The sequence below is a fragment of the Tamandua tetradactyla genome, chromosome 10, assembly GCF_023851605.1.
Source record: "Tamandua tetradactyla isolate mTamTet1 chromosome 10, mTamTet1.pri, whole genome shotgun sequence".
Lineage (NCBI taxonomy): Eukaryota > Metazoa > Chordata > Mammalia > Pilosa > Myrmecophagidae > Tamandua > Tamandua tetradactyla.
In genome coordinates, this window is record NC_135336.1 from 88,964,501 (window position 1) to 88,986,060 (window position 21,560).

Below are 21,560 nucleotides of genomic sequence, written 5' to 3' on the forward strand. Positions count from 1 at the left end.
TATATTTGCAAGTCAATAATATGAATGCAGTGGTAGAAGTGTGCACAGAGTATTTTGGGAGAACAAAGGAGGGAGTAAATTTGGGTGAAAGGGTCTTGTTTGGGAAAGTTTTCTGGAAAATATGATGCCTGAGCTGAGTAGTTAAGCTTAGTCCAAGGTAGTCAGAAGAAGAGGGAGAGGCAGGAAGGGCATTCCTGGTAGAGAGGACAAGATAAGCAGCAGCCCAGGTAAACACTAATGAAAAGACATAATGCATCATTTTCGCTTTTGGAGAATAAGAAAGTGTGAGAAGATTTTGCTAGTGGAGGTGCAGGAAATTGAAGGGGTTCACACCTGCTGTTTTCAATTTTCTCAAAGAAGTTAGAAGCAAGCTGAGAATGAGGGCAGTAGATGTTGAGTTGTGGGTTGGTGAGAGAGACAAGGGTGTGGAATAATTTCTGAGTTTGAAAGAGATAAGTGGACACAGGCAAGTAGAAGGATTCAGAAGTGACCCTGAGAGCATAGATATTGTGGAAAACCATGAATTTGCAATGAGGCCAAACTGCAAAAATACATGATTTTCTAGTTGACAAAGGGAAAGAAAAAAGCAGATTATAATACTGATCTAAATTGGAATTTTCTTAGGTGGGTGTAGCACACTTGTGTGAAAATAAATTCAGACAGTCGTTAAAGGGTAGTTGGGATAATCAGCTATGGGGGCTAAGTGATGTTAGAAAGAAAGAGACATCTAGAAGACATAGATAAACTGCAATAAAATAGAGGGAACAGAAGGATTCATAATCTGTTCCCTCGAGTATGAGTAGGATCTGAGAACATGATGGAAAAGGCAAAGGTGAAAGGTTTTTTGCAGATGTAATTAAGGTCTCTAACCTGTTGATTTTGAACAACTCAAAATCAGATCGTCATAGGTGGGCCTGACCTTATCAGGAGAGCCCTTTCAGAGAGGACCTACAAGCCAGAGTCTCTTCCTACTATCTTTAAAGAAGCAAATCATCATGAGTTATCCAACCATAAGGAAATGAGCTCTGCAAATGACTACAGGAACTTGGTAGAGCACCCTTTCAAATAAACCTCCATCCTAGCCAACACCTTGGTTTCAGTCTTGTGAGACTCTCAAAAGAGGATCCAGCTAAGCCTTGCTCAGATTTTTAGCCTACAGAAAAGATAAGATAATAAATGAGTTTTGATTAAGCCCCCTTAGCATACTGTAATTTGGTTTGCAGCAATAGAAATCCAATATACTGGCAAAGCTGAAAGTGCATATGAACCAGCAATTCTACTTCTAGGTATATAGTCTAAAGTTGTGCTGCCAATATAGTAACCACCAGCCACATGGGGCTATTGAACACTTGAGATGTGACTAGTCTGAATTAAGATATTCTGTAAGTGCAAAATACACACTAGATTGAAAAGGTTTATGAAAAACATGTAAGATAACCCATTATTTTTATTTTGGATGCATGTCAAAACGATAATATTTTGGATATATTAGGCTAAATGAAATATTAAAATTAATTTCACTTGCCTTGTTTTACTTTTTTCATGTGGCTACTAGAAAAACTAATATTGCCTACGTGATCACTTTCTATTTCTATAAGACAGTGCCACTCTAGAGTCAATCTTGCAGCTATGTATCAGGAGACAAATATTTTGATTTTCATTGCAGCATTGTATGGATGTACAAAAAATAAAAAAGAGGCAGCCAAAATATTCAATGCACAAGTTGCTCCTTCCACTTGGCTCTTTTAACCTATCAATACCTGCATGTCCTCCTCCCTCTCTTCTCTCAGGGTTTTACTCAAATGTCACATTATTTGTGAGACCTTTCCTAACCACCCTAAAAAAATAGCAATGCCCTTTTTCCTCTTGCATTCCCCCTGTATGTCCCATCCACTTCTAAGCTTTGTTTATCCCCATAACCCTTGCCATCATCTGAAATAGTGAACTTACTTTTATATTTGTCTGATTTCCTCCACTAGAGTATAAGTTCCACAAGAGTGAGGACTTCATTTTGTTCACTGTCGCATTCTCAGCATTTAGAATCATATCTGCCACAACTGAGTTGCTCAGCAAATATTTGTCTAATAAATGAATGATGTAATATAAGACTTGGATGAAAATGAGTGACCCACATCAATATGCACTAATATTGAAATGTTTCAATATTTTGAAACTTAAGATTGATTTAAAAAGCAATTTCTGAGTGAAATATATATATATTTGCTTGTATATTAGTACATGTGTACCCACAAACATATCAAATTTACATTAATTTAAGTAAATTAAACATAAGCATGGGCACATACACACACATATGCACATAAGATCTAACAGACTGTAGTCTAGAAAGCGAATTAGTCAATCAATGTTGGGCAATAACCAGGATATTAATAGTTAAATGTGAGGAGGAGAACTGACATGAGACTCTGAATACTATTTTATAAATGCAATTATTATTTAGAATCCTATAAAGGACAGTTCAGCAGACTCTCTCATCCTATGCTGACACCTTAAGAATATTTCTGATGGGTGATTCCTCCCCTAGCCACTGATGGAATAGTTCAGGGACATATATCTTTGCATATTGGCATATATAAGCAAAGCATGTAATTGGAAAAAATTATAAACTACAAAAACTTAGGATCTGATCTCATTTCTAAATGAGTGCAGAGTTGCATAGAGCAGAGAGTCCATGTTCACAGTTGCATAAAGAATTGAGGGAAAGACCTGAAAAATCTACTCTTCCTTCAAGTATATTTCTAAGTGTGAGAGGGTACTGGGATAAATGGTTTTCTTTTCCTGTTCCTTTTCTTTTTTTTTGCATAGGCAGGCACTGGGAATCAAACCTGGGTCTCCAGCATGGCAGGCAAGAACTTTGCTGCTGAGCCACCATGGCCCACCCAAATGTTTTTCTTTTACGCAGTGCAAAAGTGTGATGCTGAAGAATGAGGAGTCAGAATGCAGGTACATTTTGTTTAAGAGGTGCGGAATGAAGAGTACAAATGGAAGTTTTCCCAAGGTGTAGAAATTTGACTGAGTTTGCTGCCACATCCAGTGTCATCTAATTAATTCAGGGGACAGTTTGCCCTGGCAATCAAAATCAAATGGCATGCAATAATAGGGAAATTTACTCAGTGGAGTCACAGTGAGATAAAAATATGTCAGGGCTTATGTATCTCTAGGGACTTTAATTTTTTCAGTTCTGTGCTTTTTCACCCAGATTCCACACACATAAAAATCACTCAGCACTGACTACTAAGAAAAAGTACAAATAAATATCAAGGAAAATATAGATGCTTCAGTGGAATATTTTGTCTTTTACTCTTTGGTTTTTAAAAGCTTCAATTTAAATATTAGGTTTATATATTTAAATTTATAATCTCTCATCAGAATAGAACCAATAAATTACATTTTCACAGCAAAGCAGTTGCAGAAAAGCTGCAGATATTTTCTATAGCTCTCAGTGTCATCTCATATTCATTTTAGTTTGGAAATAATTTTTCATTCCTATGCAGTACATTTATTTTGGAGTGGATAAATTAGAAACTATTTATATAGCTTAAAAATAAGTTCTAGTTCAGCAAATATTCATTAAGGGTTGGTAGATTTTAAGTCCTGGGTTCAGTTCAACAAGCATCTTTTAAATGCTTGCCATGTACAGGCACAGTACATGGTCTGAGGACACAAAAAATCAACTTTGTCCATGTCCTAGGACAAGCTCTTCCAGTGTCTGAATGAAACGTGTTAAGTGCTAACAGATGTATAGGAGCTATGAAGTCCAATGGAGGACCCATCCCCAAGTGGACACTATGGATAGGCTTGTTAGAGAAAATGAACTCTAAGTAAGAGTTAGTCCAAATGAAAAATAAGTGGCAGGACTTTCTGGACTGAGAGGAAAAGGTGTGTATTAGGCAGATTTTACTGAAGAAAAGAGTAACTGATATCTCTCCTGTTATATGGATCAACATGGTGGATGCAACAACTACAAGCAGGTTTGTATTTCTAGAGAGTAGAGTACACTTTAAATGTGTAGAGCACATACTACATATTTATATAGATCATGTTAAGTATACAGTAGTTATGAAAAGGCTGAGACTTGAGATAAAGAGCCTAGTTAGAAGATATTTTAATAGTCCAGGTAAGAAATTATGAATGTGGTGGGAAAGGTTAGGGTCCTAAGGAATATTTAAGATCAAAAGTTGATAGGACTTAATTAATTAGATAAGCTGCTGAGGGTGGATGGAGAAGTCTTGGACAACCTGTAAATTTGTCTAGTTTAATTGACTACTTTTATTTTATTGTAATGTTTAACTCAGGATATATTCAGGATACCAAAATAGGTAGACTGACTTATATACAAAAGAGGTGTTCTCCAGAAATTGTGCTAGTTCTTTTTTTTTTTTTTTATCCATCCATGAAATCAAGCCTACAAACAAGGGGTTGCTTGCATAGTTGGGGAGAAAGGTTGAAGATATTTCTTTGGGGAGAGCAGTTGCCTCTCTGTCCGTTTATATTGCATAATTTTAAGATGCCATTTTCTAACCCTACTTCTGGAGCTACCAGGGAGCCATTCAGAGAGATGTGAAATGGCTTCATTGCAATTGGGGATGCAGAGGACCGAGGCTGACTCAAGACAAGGAAGATAAGGTCAGCCATGGACCGTGGTGTGACTCCCAAGTGACAAAAGTGGACTAGAGGAAAGCTGACTAAATGTTTGGAGACCTGACCAGGAGAAGTCAGCTTCATCCTGATTTCAATTCCCTCACAGGATTTCCAGGGAAGGGAGAAGCAGGTGTTTCCTATGGACAAGATTTGGACCCAGAGCAACTCATTGGGATTATCCTGTCTCATATTCAATGAGATTGTTTAAAGGGGCTAGGAAGCTTTAGCAGAAAGAGACAAGAGGTTTATTATTGGATGTCAAGGTATTGAGGAAGTCATGAAATTGGTCTAGGTTAGCAGAGATTCTGCAACCAGAATTTGCAAAGAGCCAAAAAAGTGCCTCAAAAAAAAAAATCAGCTTTGTAAATCTCCCAGCCCACCAAGGGACACTAACTTAAACTATTTTCCAAGTCCAGAAAGCACAGAGCAACATAGCCAAGTAAAAACTGTTGGATTTACTTCTGACCCCAGAGGGAGATGAAAAACTAGGAAAGTAAAGAGGAATTAAGCAAGGAGAGAAGAAAGAGGGGAAGCCAACCATGTCCTCCATTTCTCTAGAGTCTTCTAGTAGGCTCAAGCCCAGGCAGGGCAGAAGTATGATGCTAAATCAATTCAGAGTTCTCAGTAATATCCTGGACTAGCTATTCTAACTGCTAAATTGAGGTTGTGCTTCAATTTAAAGGGACTCTAAGATTATCACTGTCTTGAATAAGTGGAAAATTCATGGAACCTGCCCAGATTTTCACTGAAGAACTTTAAATGGATGGTGGAAACACAAATAAATTGGTTTCAGTAGTTTCAGTAGTTGTATTTTTCATAGCAGTTGCACTGTCATGAATTAACATTGGGCCTATTGTAGCAATGATAAACTCAATATCTAAAATGTGGATCCTGTTTGGAGATCCTGAATCTTGGGTTGCAGCAGGGTATCTGAGTATATTTTTCAAGCAGATAGGTGACCTCATGCATTTAAACCCAAGTGAGAAGTTAGAGCTGTGTTTAAGAAACACTTTTATATTCCTCTTGAACAAATCCTTTCCTTCCCAGCTCCTTAGCAGACCATAATCACTTCCAAATCAAGATGTTTACAACTCCTTCCTCAATAATTTTTGTTTATATTTCAATACACCTAGCTACCTGGATAAAATATTTCAAATATTTTTGTTTCTACATCATGAGCAGAGCTTCCTTTTGATTATCAATCAAATGTGAATTTCTCAGCTCAGATGTCAATTTTCACCACATGTCCCTCTTTATAAACTTAAACTCATTTCTCACCACTCCCATGAGGGACCATTCTATCCAGGCCCACCAGGACTCTCTATGCTTCATTTATATTGCTACTATTTCTAGAATGCCCTTTCATCCAAATTTTACTTTTAGTATACCAACTAGGCATCCTTAGCGTGAGTTCTGGAGAATTCAGAGTATCTCTAAATCCTCTGAGATCACAAACAAATTAATGTACCCAGAAATACTTAAAAACACTGACAACCTAAAATCACTGATGCATTTCATGTACTCACAACTCACTTCTTCTCAGCATGTGAGATTAGAGACACTCTTCCCCCAAACACCTCAATGTACTCCCTTCACAGCTGCTCCCACTAATTTCCCCATGGCCAGCTGGGATTTATCTGGAATCAGAGTAACTCTGATCACAGGCAGAAAATACTTAAACTTCCTCAGTCCCCACATTCACCTACCATTTCTTCAACTAACCTGAGATATGGTTTGCTAGGGTTTTCTGGTAGTTTGGCCTGGTTGATTATTGCTTGATGTCTTTGGGACTCTCCTAACAATTGTATGTGCAGTCTATGATTGAAAGTCTCCTCATTCTTGGGCACAATTGCGATTGATGCCTGTCTGTGTGGAACTCCCTGAATTCCCACTACAAGGTCCTTTCCTCCTTTGTGTAAAGACTAACACTTCTTCTTGGGCTCCAGAAATAATAATGATCATGACAAAAATGAGAATAACAAACATGCAGTGCTTACTATCTGCTAGACACTATGCTTAATGTTTTATATGCATTGTCTCATTTCTTCCAATAACTGTCTAAACATGGTAGGTTCTAGCATTATACCTTTTTTACAGAACATACCATTTAATGGTAGCCATTCTTTATTGAGCAACTACTACATTTTGACTGTAGATATAGCATTTCTAATCCCCACAAACATGTGAAGTTGGTGTTATTATCCCCACTTTATAGAAGAGTGAAATGAGAAACAAAGACTTTAAATAACTTGACAAGGTTCACACAGATAGTAAACTGAGATTAGATCTCAGGGTTTGTGCTCCTAGTACCAGAGTTAAAAAGATGATTCTATTCCTGAAATTCCTAGCCTTGCTCTCCTACCAGAATCTTCGGACTTGGTACACAGGCCAAGTACCAGACCTTCTGCCTGCCCTGACCTTGCCTTATTGAGTCAGTCTGGATGTGATATTCATGTACTGAATTCATCCTGTAGTACCAAGCACTTACTTAAAGATTTCAAGTGTGCATTCTTCAGTTCCTTTCTTCATTCATTAATTTGTTGAGAATATATTTGTGCAAGAACTAGGGAATCAAGTATGGAAAAATACAGCTTAGATACAGATATGCAACCAAATATGAAGATGTAGCAACAGCTGTAATGGAGGTAAGGAGCCTACATTTGCAAGTCAGGGAGAGTCTTTAAGAGCTGATGGTTGAATTGAGACACTTTAAAGAATGACTGACCTAGAGGAGGATGGCATTTCAATCAGAGGTGAAGCAAGAGATATTGGTATGTTCCGGGAGCATAAGAAGTTTGGCAAGTGCTGGGAGATGGTGGGGATGGGACAGGAGTTGAGGCAGATGGGTGGATAGGCATATCCTGTGTATGCTGCTGAAAGGTGTAGGTTTTATCCTACAGGCATAGGAAAGCTTCAACTTAAGCATATCATTCCTCCACCAAGGCGAATTTATATTAGTAAATGGTAGGAGTAATATCTACTTTTTTAAAAGGAGTATCCTATAAAGTGCCAAGTTAATGCTAGCTACATAATGGAGTCCAGATACTGCTTATTGATATGGGGATTTATATTCTCCTAATACACATGTGTTTAGCAAATGCCCAGAGATATAGCACTATAACACATTCATTCATGTATAAGCTTTCTTTAATTCTCCACACCCCCACCCTCACCCCCTTTCAGGTCATCTGGAAAGTGAAAGGTAGCTGGTCTGAAAGACTTGACTGTTTCTAAATGATGTTTGGAGTTATTAGTGATTAACTCACAGTCAATTACCTCTACACTAAGGCAGTTCACCTCCCAGGACAAATTTGATCATCACCCCACAGACTCAACTGACTTATTTGCTCCTTTACATTATTTCTGATCAGTCTTTAAAATCCTTTATAAAGTGAAATAAAGAGGGAATTATGAAAAGAAAATCCAGCAAAAGTTTTAAGACCAAATGCCCTATTTTATTTTCCCTAATAACCCCTGATGCTTTTGAAAGTTTTTGTTGAGTTACCTACTCATCTAAAGAAACGCCTAAATTTTTTCACTTGTGCACATTTAGTTTGTCTCAGAATTTCCTCACTTCCTGTCTTCTGACAGGTGATTATATTACTCCTGGTACCCTCCCATCCCCATCCCATCTTCTCAGCAGGTACCTAACCTGCCAAAGGCAGCAAATGGCATTGTAACTCAGGAGACAAAAAGAGAGCATGCACAATGAAGATAAAGGTTTCTGATGCATTTCCCACAGCAATCATGGGACCCAAAAAGAGGGAATTTGCTCTAAGGAATGAATGAATGTAGAATATTTTCTCACTTCCTGAGTGGTCCCTCATCTTGGAGTTCATTATTCCTTCAACATATCTAAATGTGGCTTGGTAATTTCACCTTCTCATGCAACATAAGCACAAGCAAAAACGTGCTTGGAGTGCTCATGGGTGTTTGATCCCAGGCTTTCATGCCTCTCCTTGTACTGGTAAGAGATAAAAGGAACCCAGTTGTTTTCCTTTTAAAGATCAAAGTAATCAGAATAGTGGTTCAGGATATCACTAGGATCGCTGCAGGGAGAGGAGAAGGTTGTGTGATGTTTTTTCTATTAGGTGCAAAACCTCAAATTTATGTAGCTATCAGAAAAGGTATTTCATTTCATGCCTCTTTGTGGTTTCTCGGCTGTTATTATTTTCGTGCCAGTTTTAAATTCCTGACATCATCTTCAGTAAACCTGAACGAGGCTTGTATTACCTGTAGTTTCCGATGGTAAGTAGCTAACATTTCAGAGTTCTTACTATGTGCTGGCACTGTTCATCACATGCATTAACCTTTCTCTCACAATGATGTTATGAGGCAGGTGCTATCATTATCCCCATTTTACAGATGAGAAAATGGAGATGCAGGGAGGGTAAGTAACTCATCCAGGCTATACACCTCGTAAATGTCAGCGGACCTGGGATGTAAACCTGGCAGCCAGTGTCAGAAATGGGGTGAGGCGAAAGTGGTACCCGGGGTGCCAAATTTCAGTAGGTGCTCACTCTCCGGCTTCTGCAAGCACCGTGTCCACACCTCATTGTGGATGTCCCCTTAAATGGGGGCCCATCACACTCCCCTTGCTGCTTCCCACAGCCCAGTCCCAGCCTGGAACTATTTTCTGCCTCCCTGGTCCTTGCCTTCTAGATCAGAGTCAGCCTTCAATAGGGAAGTGGCATGAAGAGCAGAGAGAGAGTCTTAGGTGCTGAAGAGGCCAGTGGAGACAGAACCCAGGGCAGGCACCTACCTTTGGGATGCCTCCCCTTCTCCCAGCTGGACATTCTTCTTCTGTATTATGTTCCCTCACATCCTCTCTTTTATGGATTCCTCTTACCCCAACCATCTCCATACAGAGAGAAGGGAAAGAAAAAAGACACTTTCCTGGGAGGCTAGGCTCTGTATCCTAAAGCATTACAGCAGCTTCACAGAATATAGTTTGTGTATCAGTCAGGCCTGGCTGCTCCTGAGAAAATCCAGACCCCGCCCTGTGGTACATGTTGGAGCCAAAGATAGTTCAAGGACACATACCTATCAGGAGTCTCAGGATCTTAAAACAGAAATTTGTGAAGGAAAGTCAGCCTCAGCGAAGAGGAAAGCATTATCTTGGGATGATATTTAGAGGACCCTCCTCCATCCCCACCTAAACACTCTGTACTCCTAAAACTCCTTTAGCACACAGGGTAGCTCTTAATGGGATTAGACATTTCAGGTGAGCAGACAAATGACAAAAATAATCACTACATCATTAGGATAAAGAGGTTTTTTTTTCATTCAGTCATGTACTACCCGAGCTTTAGGAGGCCATGGAGATTGTGGGCTGACAATGCTTTCAGTGATAACTAATCCAACTATTGACTCAACAGATTGTGGAGTGAGTGGCTATGAGCTCCTCCGGACATGTGTGGAAGACCTGAACTAGCTCGGGCCATAATTGAGATGAAGTAGATTAGTGTTACAATATAGTAGCTCCTTTGAATTTCTCAACATCACATAGGAAAATTTTACCACTGAAGTCTCATTGGATGGCTGGTGGTGGCTTTTCCTCCTTTATAGACATCATGTCAACAGGACCATGTGGGAAGGGTCACACCAAATGGACACTCCAAATGAGACCGAGCTGAACTGGGCTGTGAGGGAGCAGCACTTGCCTCTTTGATCAGGTTCATAAATCTGGGTCCAAGGCGCCATGGCTTGTGTCGATGGCACTGTAGGGAGCTGACGGTCAACTGTGAGGCTCGGTGGGAGGCGATGGCCACCATGTACACAGCATCGTACATCAGAGCTGCTTCAGTCTGTGGAGGGAAACACATTGTGCATCTTCAATTCTACCTCTGCTTACCTGCCTTTACCTGCCTTATCACTCTCCCTGCCTCCTCAGCTCATGTTTGTCTCATCTAAATGGCCATTTATGCTTAGCCGAACAGTTTTCCCTCTCTAATAGCTATTTTTCTCCAAAATAATACCTCACATTCCAGAGTGAATTGGGATCATAGCTATGTTTTGTTTCAAGTTCTTTAAGAAAATAAGAAAGCAACTCAGTTCAGCCACACACAAGAAACTTGATGAAGGGAACAAATGCATTTTGAGTGTCTTTTATGTTAAGAAGTGCTAAAATCAATTATACTGAGTCAGAAGCTAGTAAAGCTCAATACTTCAGTATCGGATTTTGTTTCTTCTTGCTTATATATTCATGTATCTATTTAATTATTTATATTTGGTTGAAAGACACTGCTTCGAGAAAAACTAACAGGCGATTTCCAGATAAGGACAGTTGTGTTGGGCCACTTCCATTTTCCAAGTCAAGAACATCATAGCTGTGGAATCAAATTCCACAGATGGTCTGGGGAGACTCTCTGAAGAGCAGACATAAAACTCACTCAGAATTTGCATTCCTGGTAAAGCTTGAAAGTAGTGGTTCCTTTTTGGGTCCAGGCATTTCATTATTCCCCTCCTCAAGGAATTTTTCTTGTTTGCAAAATTTCACATAATCCTTGTGGCATTTTATAAAATATACTGCCCTGTGGTTTTCTTTAGGGATAAAATCTTAAATACGTTCACATTTTACTTAAGCATTTCCATTGCAACTTCAAATACATTTGCTCATTTGAAATTCTCAAAATCCTTCCAAAATAAGCAAAACAGATAGATAAAACTATTCATTATGTAGGAAAAGTGACCTCCAGAAAGGATGTTGATTTGTGAAGGGGCACACATAGAGACAGTAATTGGCAGAGCTAAACCTAAAATCCAGGTCACAGTCTGAAGATTAGCATGTGGTTTTCTGAAATTAGTTAATTCATTCATTGTTCATCTTGCATTTATTAGACATCTCTTGGTGGAGCTAAAGGAGTGGGTAAGTTACTACATCTTTCATTCTATTGAGACCAGTGTAAACCTTAACTTTGCAACCATATTATTCCGTGCAATATGTATCATTGCATTTACCGTATAATCATTTGTTTTTATATTTGTTTCTCCATAGTAATGTGGGCGTCTTTAAGGCAGAAACTGCTCAACTTGAATCTTCAGCAGCTAGCACAGTTCCTGGCATACAGAAGTTGCTTAATACATGTTTGCCAAAGGAATTATTTTGCCATACCTTAAAATAAAATGCATTTTTGTATGTGAGAACCGTACAATTCCAAGTTTTTTAGGATCTATTTCTAAGATAAATTATTTCACTCACATGATTGACATGCAGAAAGATTGGTATTGGTGGTGGTGTGAATTGCTAACGCTTAAAAATATTTTGATCATTTTGGTTTGAGTTATAAAATCTACTTTATAGATTAGAAAACTGAGGCTCAGGGAAATTAAATGACGTGACCAAAGCCACCAAGTTAATTGGCTGCATGGCCAGGGTTTGAACCCATGGCTGTCCAGTTCTAACATCCATGTTCTTCCCCATTCTACTATACGAATTTGGACTGCTTGACTGAGAATAATTTTTTCTGGCAGAATGGGACTATTCTAAATGCAATCAATGGTAATAGCTGACATTTATTGAGCATTTATTATATGTCAGGTGCTTTTCTAAATACCTTGCAAGCATTTAATATTTATCATAACCTTCACTCTTTCACAAATAAAGAAATGAAGGCAAAGAGAGGTTAAATGACATCTGTAACCTGGTGTATGTCAAAGCCAAGATTCAAAATTGAGTAGTGGATGCTGGGTTTGCATTCTAAACCATGAAGCTGTGCTGCCTCTAAACCAGGGATTTGTCTGGTGATTTAATAATAATAGCTAATATTCATTAATTAGGTGCCAGGCACCATAAACATTTTACATATGTATCTCATACAATTCCTGAAACAAAACCTTTGAAATAGGTTCTATTGTCCCCATTTACAGAGTGGGTAAATTGAAGCTTGGGATTATCAAATAACTTTCCTGAAGCTGTATAACCAATAAGGGAAAGGGCCAAGCTTTCAACTCAAGATGAAAACTCAAATATCAGAGTTTCACACCTTTAACCACTATGCTATGGCAACTTGGAACTTTTCAGGAATAGAATATAATTTTAAAGCATTAGCATGTGTATTTGTTAGTTAAGTATTATTGCTATATTTGACAGTGAGGTGTAAGGGGTAGAATTTCAATGATCTGACCTTTCCAGAAATTCAGTTTAAAATAGATTTTGACCTCCTTTATCAAGGCTGCCCACAATGGGCCGGGCAATTCAAATGTTCAAAATTATAGCCCTGATCAATGCTTTTCAAATCCAAAGAAGAAAACTATATATTTTTGAAAATATGCTTCCCTTTAACATAAAATGTTTCCTTAGATAGAGGAAACACTAATGCTATAACTATTCTATAGCATTTATGAACTGCCACGGGATTTCCTGCCTGTTGAGTTTTGTGCTGGAGGCTTACTTACTAAACACCACTTCTCACATCATTTTAGGTAAATGTAAAGAAAAATTGGCCTGTGTTTCAATTTTTTTTTCTAAACGGGTTTATGTTCACATTTTATTTCTATCTAAAGACTGGATGAGACCACATCGCTGAATGCACCTAAGAAAGTCTTAAAAAAGAAAACTTCATTGCTTATTATATACACTGGGATCTAAACCTGATATGTTTTATCACAAAGCTTAGATTATGAAACAAACATATTGGGCTTCTCCTCAATATACGGTGCTGTGGATATTACAATAATGTGCAATAAAGGGACAATGGAGCGAACTTGGAATATTCAAACCTTGCAGATCTCAAAGAAAGGATTGGCCCTTAAGCTGCTCCTGAGAGATAGCTTCTGAGCCCTTGGAACAGCCTGCCTGATAAGAGTACCTTTGTTTGCCTGGGGCCTTGGGCCAGCCAGATATTTTATGCTAACAATGTGATTTATAGTAAACACTTATTTGTGTTTTCCTGCAGCCCTGGTCTAGGCTATATCAGCTGGACATCTGGAGGGGCTGTAGACTGAGTAGCTAAGGACAGTCAGATCTATGTGAGAAACCTACAATAAAAATCCTGGACACCAAGGCTTGGGTAAGTTTCCCTAGCTGGCAATACTTCATACATGCTGTTACATATCATTGCTGGGAGAATTAACTGTTGTCTGTGCAACTCACTAGGAAAGGACAACTGGAAGGTCATGCCTGGTTTCTCCTGGACTCTGCCCTTTGTGCCTTTTCCCTGTGCTGATTTTAATTTGTATCCATTCTCTGCAATAAACCGTAACCATGAGTATGACAGTTTTTCTGAGTTCTGTGAGTCCTAGTGAATCATTGAAACTAGGGATAGTGGCCCCTGACACAATCAGTGTGCACCAATGAGATGCCATCTCACCCTAAGGGCAAGATCTAATAGCATTATATGGCTTAACACAGTCCTTGCACTTTATTCTCTCTTTGCTCTCTGTCATTGAACAAAACTAGAGGTTCTAAAATTAGTCTAATCTTTGTGGGGCAAATGGGAAAAAAGCACAGATTTCCCAACCTCTCTTCAACTTGGAAATATTTGCTTACCTGGTTTGGGTGAACAACAAAGTTTTCTAAAAGGGAAGGCTTTTAAATAATACCTACCATTCTCTGTGCTTAGAATTAACAAGTTTTTCTATTAAAACCCAAATATCTCACCCACAGCACAGAGTTAACGGGAGTTCACCACTTGGCATGAACTGGCTAGTTTTACTTTTTCCTGAGCTGTATCCTATTGAAGAAATGAAGATTTTGGTAAGGATGGGGTTGCCTTGAGGAGACTTGCCAGGGAGTGCAAGCTTGGGTGTGGGACTGGGGTTTGTGGATGATGCTGAGGGAGTCAAGTGGTGGGAGAGTGTTAAGTGTCCTGAGAACCTGAGCACTATGTGGTAGGGAAGGGCAACCACTACAGGTGAACGGGAGTTTGGTTTGCAAATGGTTTGGGGAAGGCCGCAAAGTTATAGCAGTGCACTCATTGTCAAGGAAATGAATAATTAGGACAGCAACCCCAGCAAGCCCACAGGATTCTGACATAGAGCCTGACTTACTGTGAATCTCATAGAACATTTGCCAAGTTATGAGAGAATCAGTGAGCACCAGGGAAATAAGACTAAATGTAGAGTTGGAAAAACATCTAGGTGATTCCACTGGATGTATCAGGTCACACAAGGTCCATGCAAGATGCCATCTTGTAACAATTTGCAGACCAAACTGAGGACTGACTCTTGTAAACAAATAGATTCTGTCTTGAATGAAGATCTTGGTATTCTAGAATGTCTTCTGTCCTTATTTTGACTATGCAATGGCAAAATAGCAGGTATCATCAAGTAAATTTAATCTATGTTCTAGAAGGTTTATGTATGTTATCCAATATAATCAATAGGGTGACAGTGCAAAATAAATTATCCAAATTTACAAATGAGCAAACTGAGGCTCTGAGAAATTAAATAACAATCTCAGGTCATTTAGTTAGTCAAGGGATACAGACAGGCTTCCCCTCTCCAGAAAGACCTTGCTGTTTCCACTGAATACAGCTGTCCATAGTTTCATTAGAGGACTAATACAGGACACTCAAAGTAGATACTCAAAGATGTCCGCTCTGGACAATGAGGATGGGAAATCTCTACATGTTAGAAAAGAGGATAAGACTATTGATTTACTTTATAAGGCAAATGCATTTGAAGAATTGGGTAGACAGGTGACAGATCAATTTTGTTGTTTCCATGACTTATGTGAAGTATTGAATCATGCACAATTTTGGTCCACAATCAGGAATAGCACATCTGAAAATAAGCTACCCCATCACTCCAATCTACTCAAAACCAACAGACTACATCAGTTCAAGTGCTGGAAAAAAAGTTAGTGAAAAGGAATAAAGTTGATTTTTTACTAATCACTCAAACCTTATGTTGAAGTAACTTTAATGCCTCAGTTGGTAAAACATTTTCTTTTTTTAAATATCAGGGATTTTTAAAAATAAAGAGTTCCACTGTTTTTGAACTTTCTTCATAAGGACTATGAAGAAAAGTTAAGGGAAGAGAGAATAACAAGGGAAGGGTTGCCATATTAGGGACAGAGTTCAGGAGGAACTTTCTGGTGAAGCAAGTCCTTAATTCTGTAAGAAGTCAGACCTATATATATCTGGGGAAGGGATGTGTACTAGGCATTGAAAGCAGCAAGGACTTGACATTCAAGAAAGGCAGACAAAGGTCTGTGCTATACAGATCAAGTGGAATTAAATCCAATGGGACTTTGACATGTAAGGTAGTGAAGAAACAGTTTTAAGTAAAAGTTAAAACTGACAGTAAAAGTTTTCTGAATTCAATTTTAGTTCTCTTTTAAAATTCAATATTTTGCTTAATTAGCTATTGTTGTTAAGTCTGGAGTCAAGATTTCTTTGTCTTCAACACGACTTATTGATTTGATATGCTTTGATATATATATATACATATATATGTATATATATATGTATATATACACCATCCTTTGAAGATGTTTTTAGTGTATGAAATTCTAAAAAAGTACTTAATAGTTAGAAATATTAAAGAGAAAAACAGATAAATATGTGAGAAGTTGAAACATATGGGGTTTCTTTTTTAAAAAAAATTCCTATATGGGCATCTGTATATGTATGTAGCACATATAAAAATATGGTTATAAAGAGCTACAGAGAAATTCACCTTGGAGAATAGTGCAATAATGCACATTATTTTGGAAAATGCAAATTGTGTTATTATAGTAATGGCATTACTTAGACATTACTAGTGGCTTATGACTAATTTTTAAAATATTGTTATTACTTTATAAAATCTCTACCTTCTCTAATCATGTATAGCTCTCACATATAGGAATCCTCTTTGGACTTTCATGAAAATATTAAGGAGCTACATAAATATTTTTCGTTTAAAATCTGGAGTCTTAGTAGGTGCTCAATTGCATATTTATCTAGCACATTAATTCCTTTATTAAATACATATTTACTAAGAATATATGTGACAGATTGAATCATGCCTCCAATAAATACATGCTCAAAGCCTAACTCTTAGCCACATGGGTGTGAACTCACTTGTAAATGGGGTCCTGGAATGCTTTATAAAGATCAAGGCCAAACTAAATCAGGGTTGACCTTAATTCCGTATACCTGGAATGCTTATAAGAAAGGGAAATCTGGACAAAGACGTATAAGCCACAAAAAGAGATAGAAAGAGACAGGTTCAGTCTACCACGTGATGGAGAAGAGATTGATTGCCAAAAAGTCACCACCAGAAGACAATAGACATTGCGAAAGGCATGGCCTATAGATACCTTGATTTAGGATTTCTAGCCCCCAGACCATGAGCCAATAAATTCCTCTTGTTTGAATTAGCCAGTTTGTAGTATTTTATCCTAGCCTTCCTGGCAAACTAACACCAACTAGTTGGTGCCAGGCACTCTTCTATTGCTGCATATAGAGCAGCACAAGCAAAGAAAGTTTCTGACCTCATGGAGTTTATCTTATAGTGGGGGTAGACCCTGAGCAAACAAGTAAAAATTAACAAAGGAGATAAGGACTATGAAGAAAAGTTAAGGGAAGAGAGAATAACAAGGGAAGGGTTGCCATATTAGGGACAGAGTTCAGGAGGAACTTTCTGGTGAAGCAAGTCCTTAATTCTGTAAGAAGTCAGACCTATATATATCTGGGGAAGGGATGTGTACTAGGCATTGAAAGCAGCAAGGACTTGACATTCAAGAAAGGCAGACAAAGGTCTGTGCTATACAGATCAAGTGGAATTAAATCCAATGGGACTTTGACATGTAAGGTAGTGAAGAAACAGTTTTAAGTACAGCAGCAACTTGGAAGTAAAGATGGGATAACATTGGACCTGGGTCTGCAGAGGTGATGTATTCTCTTGGCTCAGTGACTGCTCTATTGTTGGCCATATATGAGCTCTTTAACCTCTCCATGGCTCAGTTTCTATATTGACAAATTAGCCATTCCAAGAGAAGCAGAAAGAAAAGAGTAGACTCCAAAGTGGATATTTCTGATCAATCAATATCAACATTATGCTTCACACTATCATTTTTGAGGCTATACCTGCATGACTATTGCATCCAATTTCTATTGGGTACTGTGTTCTAACATATTATTTGACTAGTATTGACATGACCTCACATAGCTGCTCTACTCACATTTGCAACACCCTGGTGAGCCACCCTCAACTGATCTGCTAAATCTCCATTTTTCTATTTTATAATTTGTAAAGATAATAACTACCACAACAATAACAGAGATTAGAAACTCCTTTCTTAGGTGGGACAACAATGAAAAACTCTAGGCAGAATGGCGGTCTCTGCTGTCCCCTGGGACTCAGCTCTGCCAAACTTCCTATCCACGGGACCGCCATTTCCTCAGAGCGCTGCTGAGAGTCCTGGAGGAGCAACGGTGCCTCATGCTCAGCCTGATTCTGTGTGAATTGCACAGCTCTCTCTCCCTTGTTCAGTGGTCTCCTTCACTCAGTGTTTGTGTACAAACTGTCCTGCCAGCTCAGTATAATTAAACACAACAGACATTTTTGGTAAATTAAGCCGTACTTGTGATGAATAGTTGATGTTTGGTACGAGTTCAGAATTTGGGTTAACATAACTTCAAACTGCAACCCTTTTAGTGGTATACCCTGAGAACAGGTAAAAATTATTTGAAATCTCATCTTTGATAGAATTCTTGTGGTGGGACAAGGAGGTAGGCAAAGGATTTGAGCCAGATGTGAACTCACTGAAATGCAAAATCCAAGAAGATTCTTTTCTCTTTCTTTTTATGTCTGTCTATCCCCCTCCATTTCAGAAGTCTTTATTTCTGTGGATATTCTCTACTTGTTCTTATTTAAAGCAATGTTTCAAATCACACCATGCTGTTTTGTACCAAATACTTTCATCATTATCTTTCAGATCACTTTGTATATTTTAAGAGTTATTGCAGATTTGGAAAACTGTCAGGGACTATGAACATATAATTATCCAGAGCCACTTCATTCATTCATTTCTTCTTTTCCTTTGTTCCTCATTAAAAAAGATAAAGGTAGAAAAAGAAAAAAAATCCCAAGTTCATTTCTCTGGGCTGTGATACCTTTCAGTTATCAGTAAATTGCATCTTAAAAGCAAGAGTGCTTCTCCTGATGATGGAAACAGAGAATGAAATACTATGCCAATTTAAAATGCTATTACCTGCCACACACCCAATATCTTTCCCCTTAGATGACAACTGTTCCTACATAGAAATTTTTTATATTATTATTTCCTGCTAGTTTCTTCATCGCACTGGGAGGTTCATTAGAGGACATGGAATTTTTTTTTATCTCCTGCTATTTTCTTCATTACACTGGGAGCTTCATTACAGAAATAAGGTGTGGGTAGGTGCATGTGACAATGAAAGACACATGATGTTAGTGAGGAACTCTCTGATGAGGCCGTTTGCAATTTATCTGCTCAGCAGAGTACCTCTGACTTGTCAGGAGGCAAGTTTGGCATCCGCTTCAAAAGCAGCATATGGCTTCTGAGAAGCACTGCTGATGTCTGCAGAGGTGTCCCTGTGCACATCCGCACGTGGAGAACAGGGAGGCGCTGAGTGGAGGTAAAGCTGGCACTTGCACACGTGGGCTTCCCTTGCTGAAATGTAGCAGAAGCAAGGAAGGCCAACTGGTTCCACACACTCTTCATAGGCAGGTTATTCATCCACTCCTTCCCCTCCAAGTTTACATTCAAGGGCTGAATACCGCTTTCACTTGTCCTTGCTTTGGTTCCTGCTTTGCCTTCATTTGGCCAATAGTGTGACAGCACTTGCTAGATTCTTAATCTGAGTCAAGTACAGCCAGGAAGCTAAAAATAGAGATTAACGTAGTAGCCAGGTATAAGCCTTAATAATACCTAAAAAGCTTTTCCTTCCTTCATATAAGTCAAAGTTCACATTATAACACTTTTTTCCTCACATTACAGAAGGGAGATGAAACTTAACTCATATTCTAAGGAATTCAAACATTATTTCAAATGATTTTCTCTTCAAACTACTTACAGTCATCATGCCATCCAACAGGCCAGTCTCTGGCCTGGGCGGGGCCTGCAGTCTTTCCATGGACCACTTCTCAATGATGGATGACACGTGAGGATTGTCAATATTGAGGAGCCGAAACCCAGTCATATTTACACCACTGTATCTATAAAGTTCCAGATCTAAAGCAAATAAATCCTGTGCAGTAGTAGAAATGATGAAAGTAGAAAAGAGTTAACACTTTCAATGCTCTTTATATAAAAGAGAATTAGTGATTCCAGAAACATCAAATAGAGTAAAACAAAAAATGGCAGCCTTTCTTACATCATTTCCATAAAAGAACACTGTCCTCAGCTTTTCATTTATGCGCTGCTGAAGAAATTCCACAGCAATGAGTAGTTTTCATTTTCATCCATTGTTTTGCAATAATGCTAGAATTTTGCTTTATTTTCTGCATGGGCAGGCACCAGGAACTGAACCCAGGTCTCCGGCATGGCAGGCGAGACTCTGCCTGCTGAGCCACCATGGCCCACCCACTGCTAGGGTTTTAATAAACCAAGAAGAAGAATGTGATTGCTAATAATTGTGTTACAGGTTGAATTGCGTTCCTAAAAACAGACATGTCCAAGCCCTAGCCACTACTCCCACAAATGTGGCCTTGTTTGGAAACAGGGTGGGCCTATTTGGATTAGAATGGGCTCTAATCGAATATGATTGGTGTCTTTATGAGAAGAAGTTTGAATCAGAGACAGAGAAGAGACAAGATGGCATGTGAATACAGAGGCAGAGATTGGAGTTTCTGTCATAATCAAGGAACACCAAGGATGACCAATCAACAGAAGCCAGAAGAAAAGTCTTTTCTACAGATTTCAAAGGGAGGACAGCCCTGAGGATCCCTTGATTTTGGATTTCTGGCCTCCAAACCTATGTGAGAATAAATGTCTGTTGTTTTGAGCCACCCACTTTGTGGTTCTTTGTTACAACAGCCCTAAGTAACGAAGACCAATCGGTTTGCCTTTGGACACAGGATGTGATATCTGAGAAGCCAGAGATCGCTATTCCTAGGATGAAATCCTAGGAGAGTTGGAAGAGATTGAGGATCCATTTGATTCCAATGCTTTCATTTTATAGACGAGGAAACTAAAGTTCTAAGTGTTGACAGGACTGGCCCTAGGATGGACACTGTGTCAGTAGCAGTATCACCTCCCTCAATCACATCTTGCTGCCTCAGGCTGGCTAGGGTCTTGCGGGGAGGTGAAATTAGAAAGTTGCATATGCATTGGACAGGAAAAGCACTCCCAGAAGGAAAAAAAGGACCATCCTCCGACTCACTGAAAATAATTCATGTCCCATACAATGAAGACATGAATACTCACTAGACTCATACTCAAATACAGAACCAAAAGGCTCTCTTCAGAGACTATGCCGGAGCATATGGTATGTGGGTGTGAATATTTTAACACTAGAACTCGTTCCCTTTCAGATGATGTTTCAGGAAAAACAGTTTAATGTACTTTTTTTTGTTTTCCATCGCAGATGAGGCAGAGAGCAAACCAGAGGTTTGTTAGTTGATTCACATTTTAGAGAGGTTTAAATAATATCAATTTATTCTTAAGTAGAAAGGTTAGACTCTAAAAGATATCATTAAAAATAAATAACATTTAAGAATAAACTAAACTTTCATAATAGCATTTAACAGAAAATAAAATCTTTCATAGCATTTTTCTAAAAATGTAGCTACTTTACGAAAAGTGTAATACAAGATAGGAGAGGGTCAATGACAATAGTCGTAATTAAGGAGAAGTAACCCAGAAAGACTTTATTTGCAGAAGATGCACACAAGTGCAGCTTTTTTGAATGACACATCTCTGCATCACTACTCTTTCCCAAGATGATTCTGGATTGGGTGGGAGAATGGTAAAAGAACAGCTCTGC

General features: G+C 38.6%; 1 protein-coding gene across 2 annotated transcripts in view; it reads right to left on the reverse strand.

The window, feature by feature from the left end:
* Positions 1-21,560, reverse strand: part of GRIK1 (glutamate ionotropic receptor kainate type subunit 1) — a 147,319-nt gene that overhangs the window by 92,045 nt on the left and 33,714 nt on the right. For both annotated transcript variants that reach the window (XM_077118806.1, XM_077118805.1), the window contains exons 5-6: positions 19,650-19,823; positions 10,326-10,469 (exon numbers count right to left, since the gene is read on the reverse strand). In XM_077118806.1, coding sequence (XP_076974921.1) covers positions 10,326-10,469; positions 19,650-19,823 — 318 coding nt within the window. The remainder of the gene's footprint in view (positions 1-10,325; positions 10,470-19,649; positions 19,824-21,560) is intronic.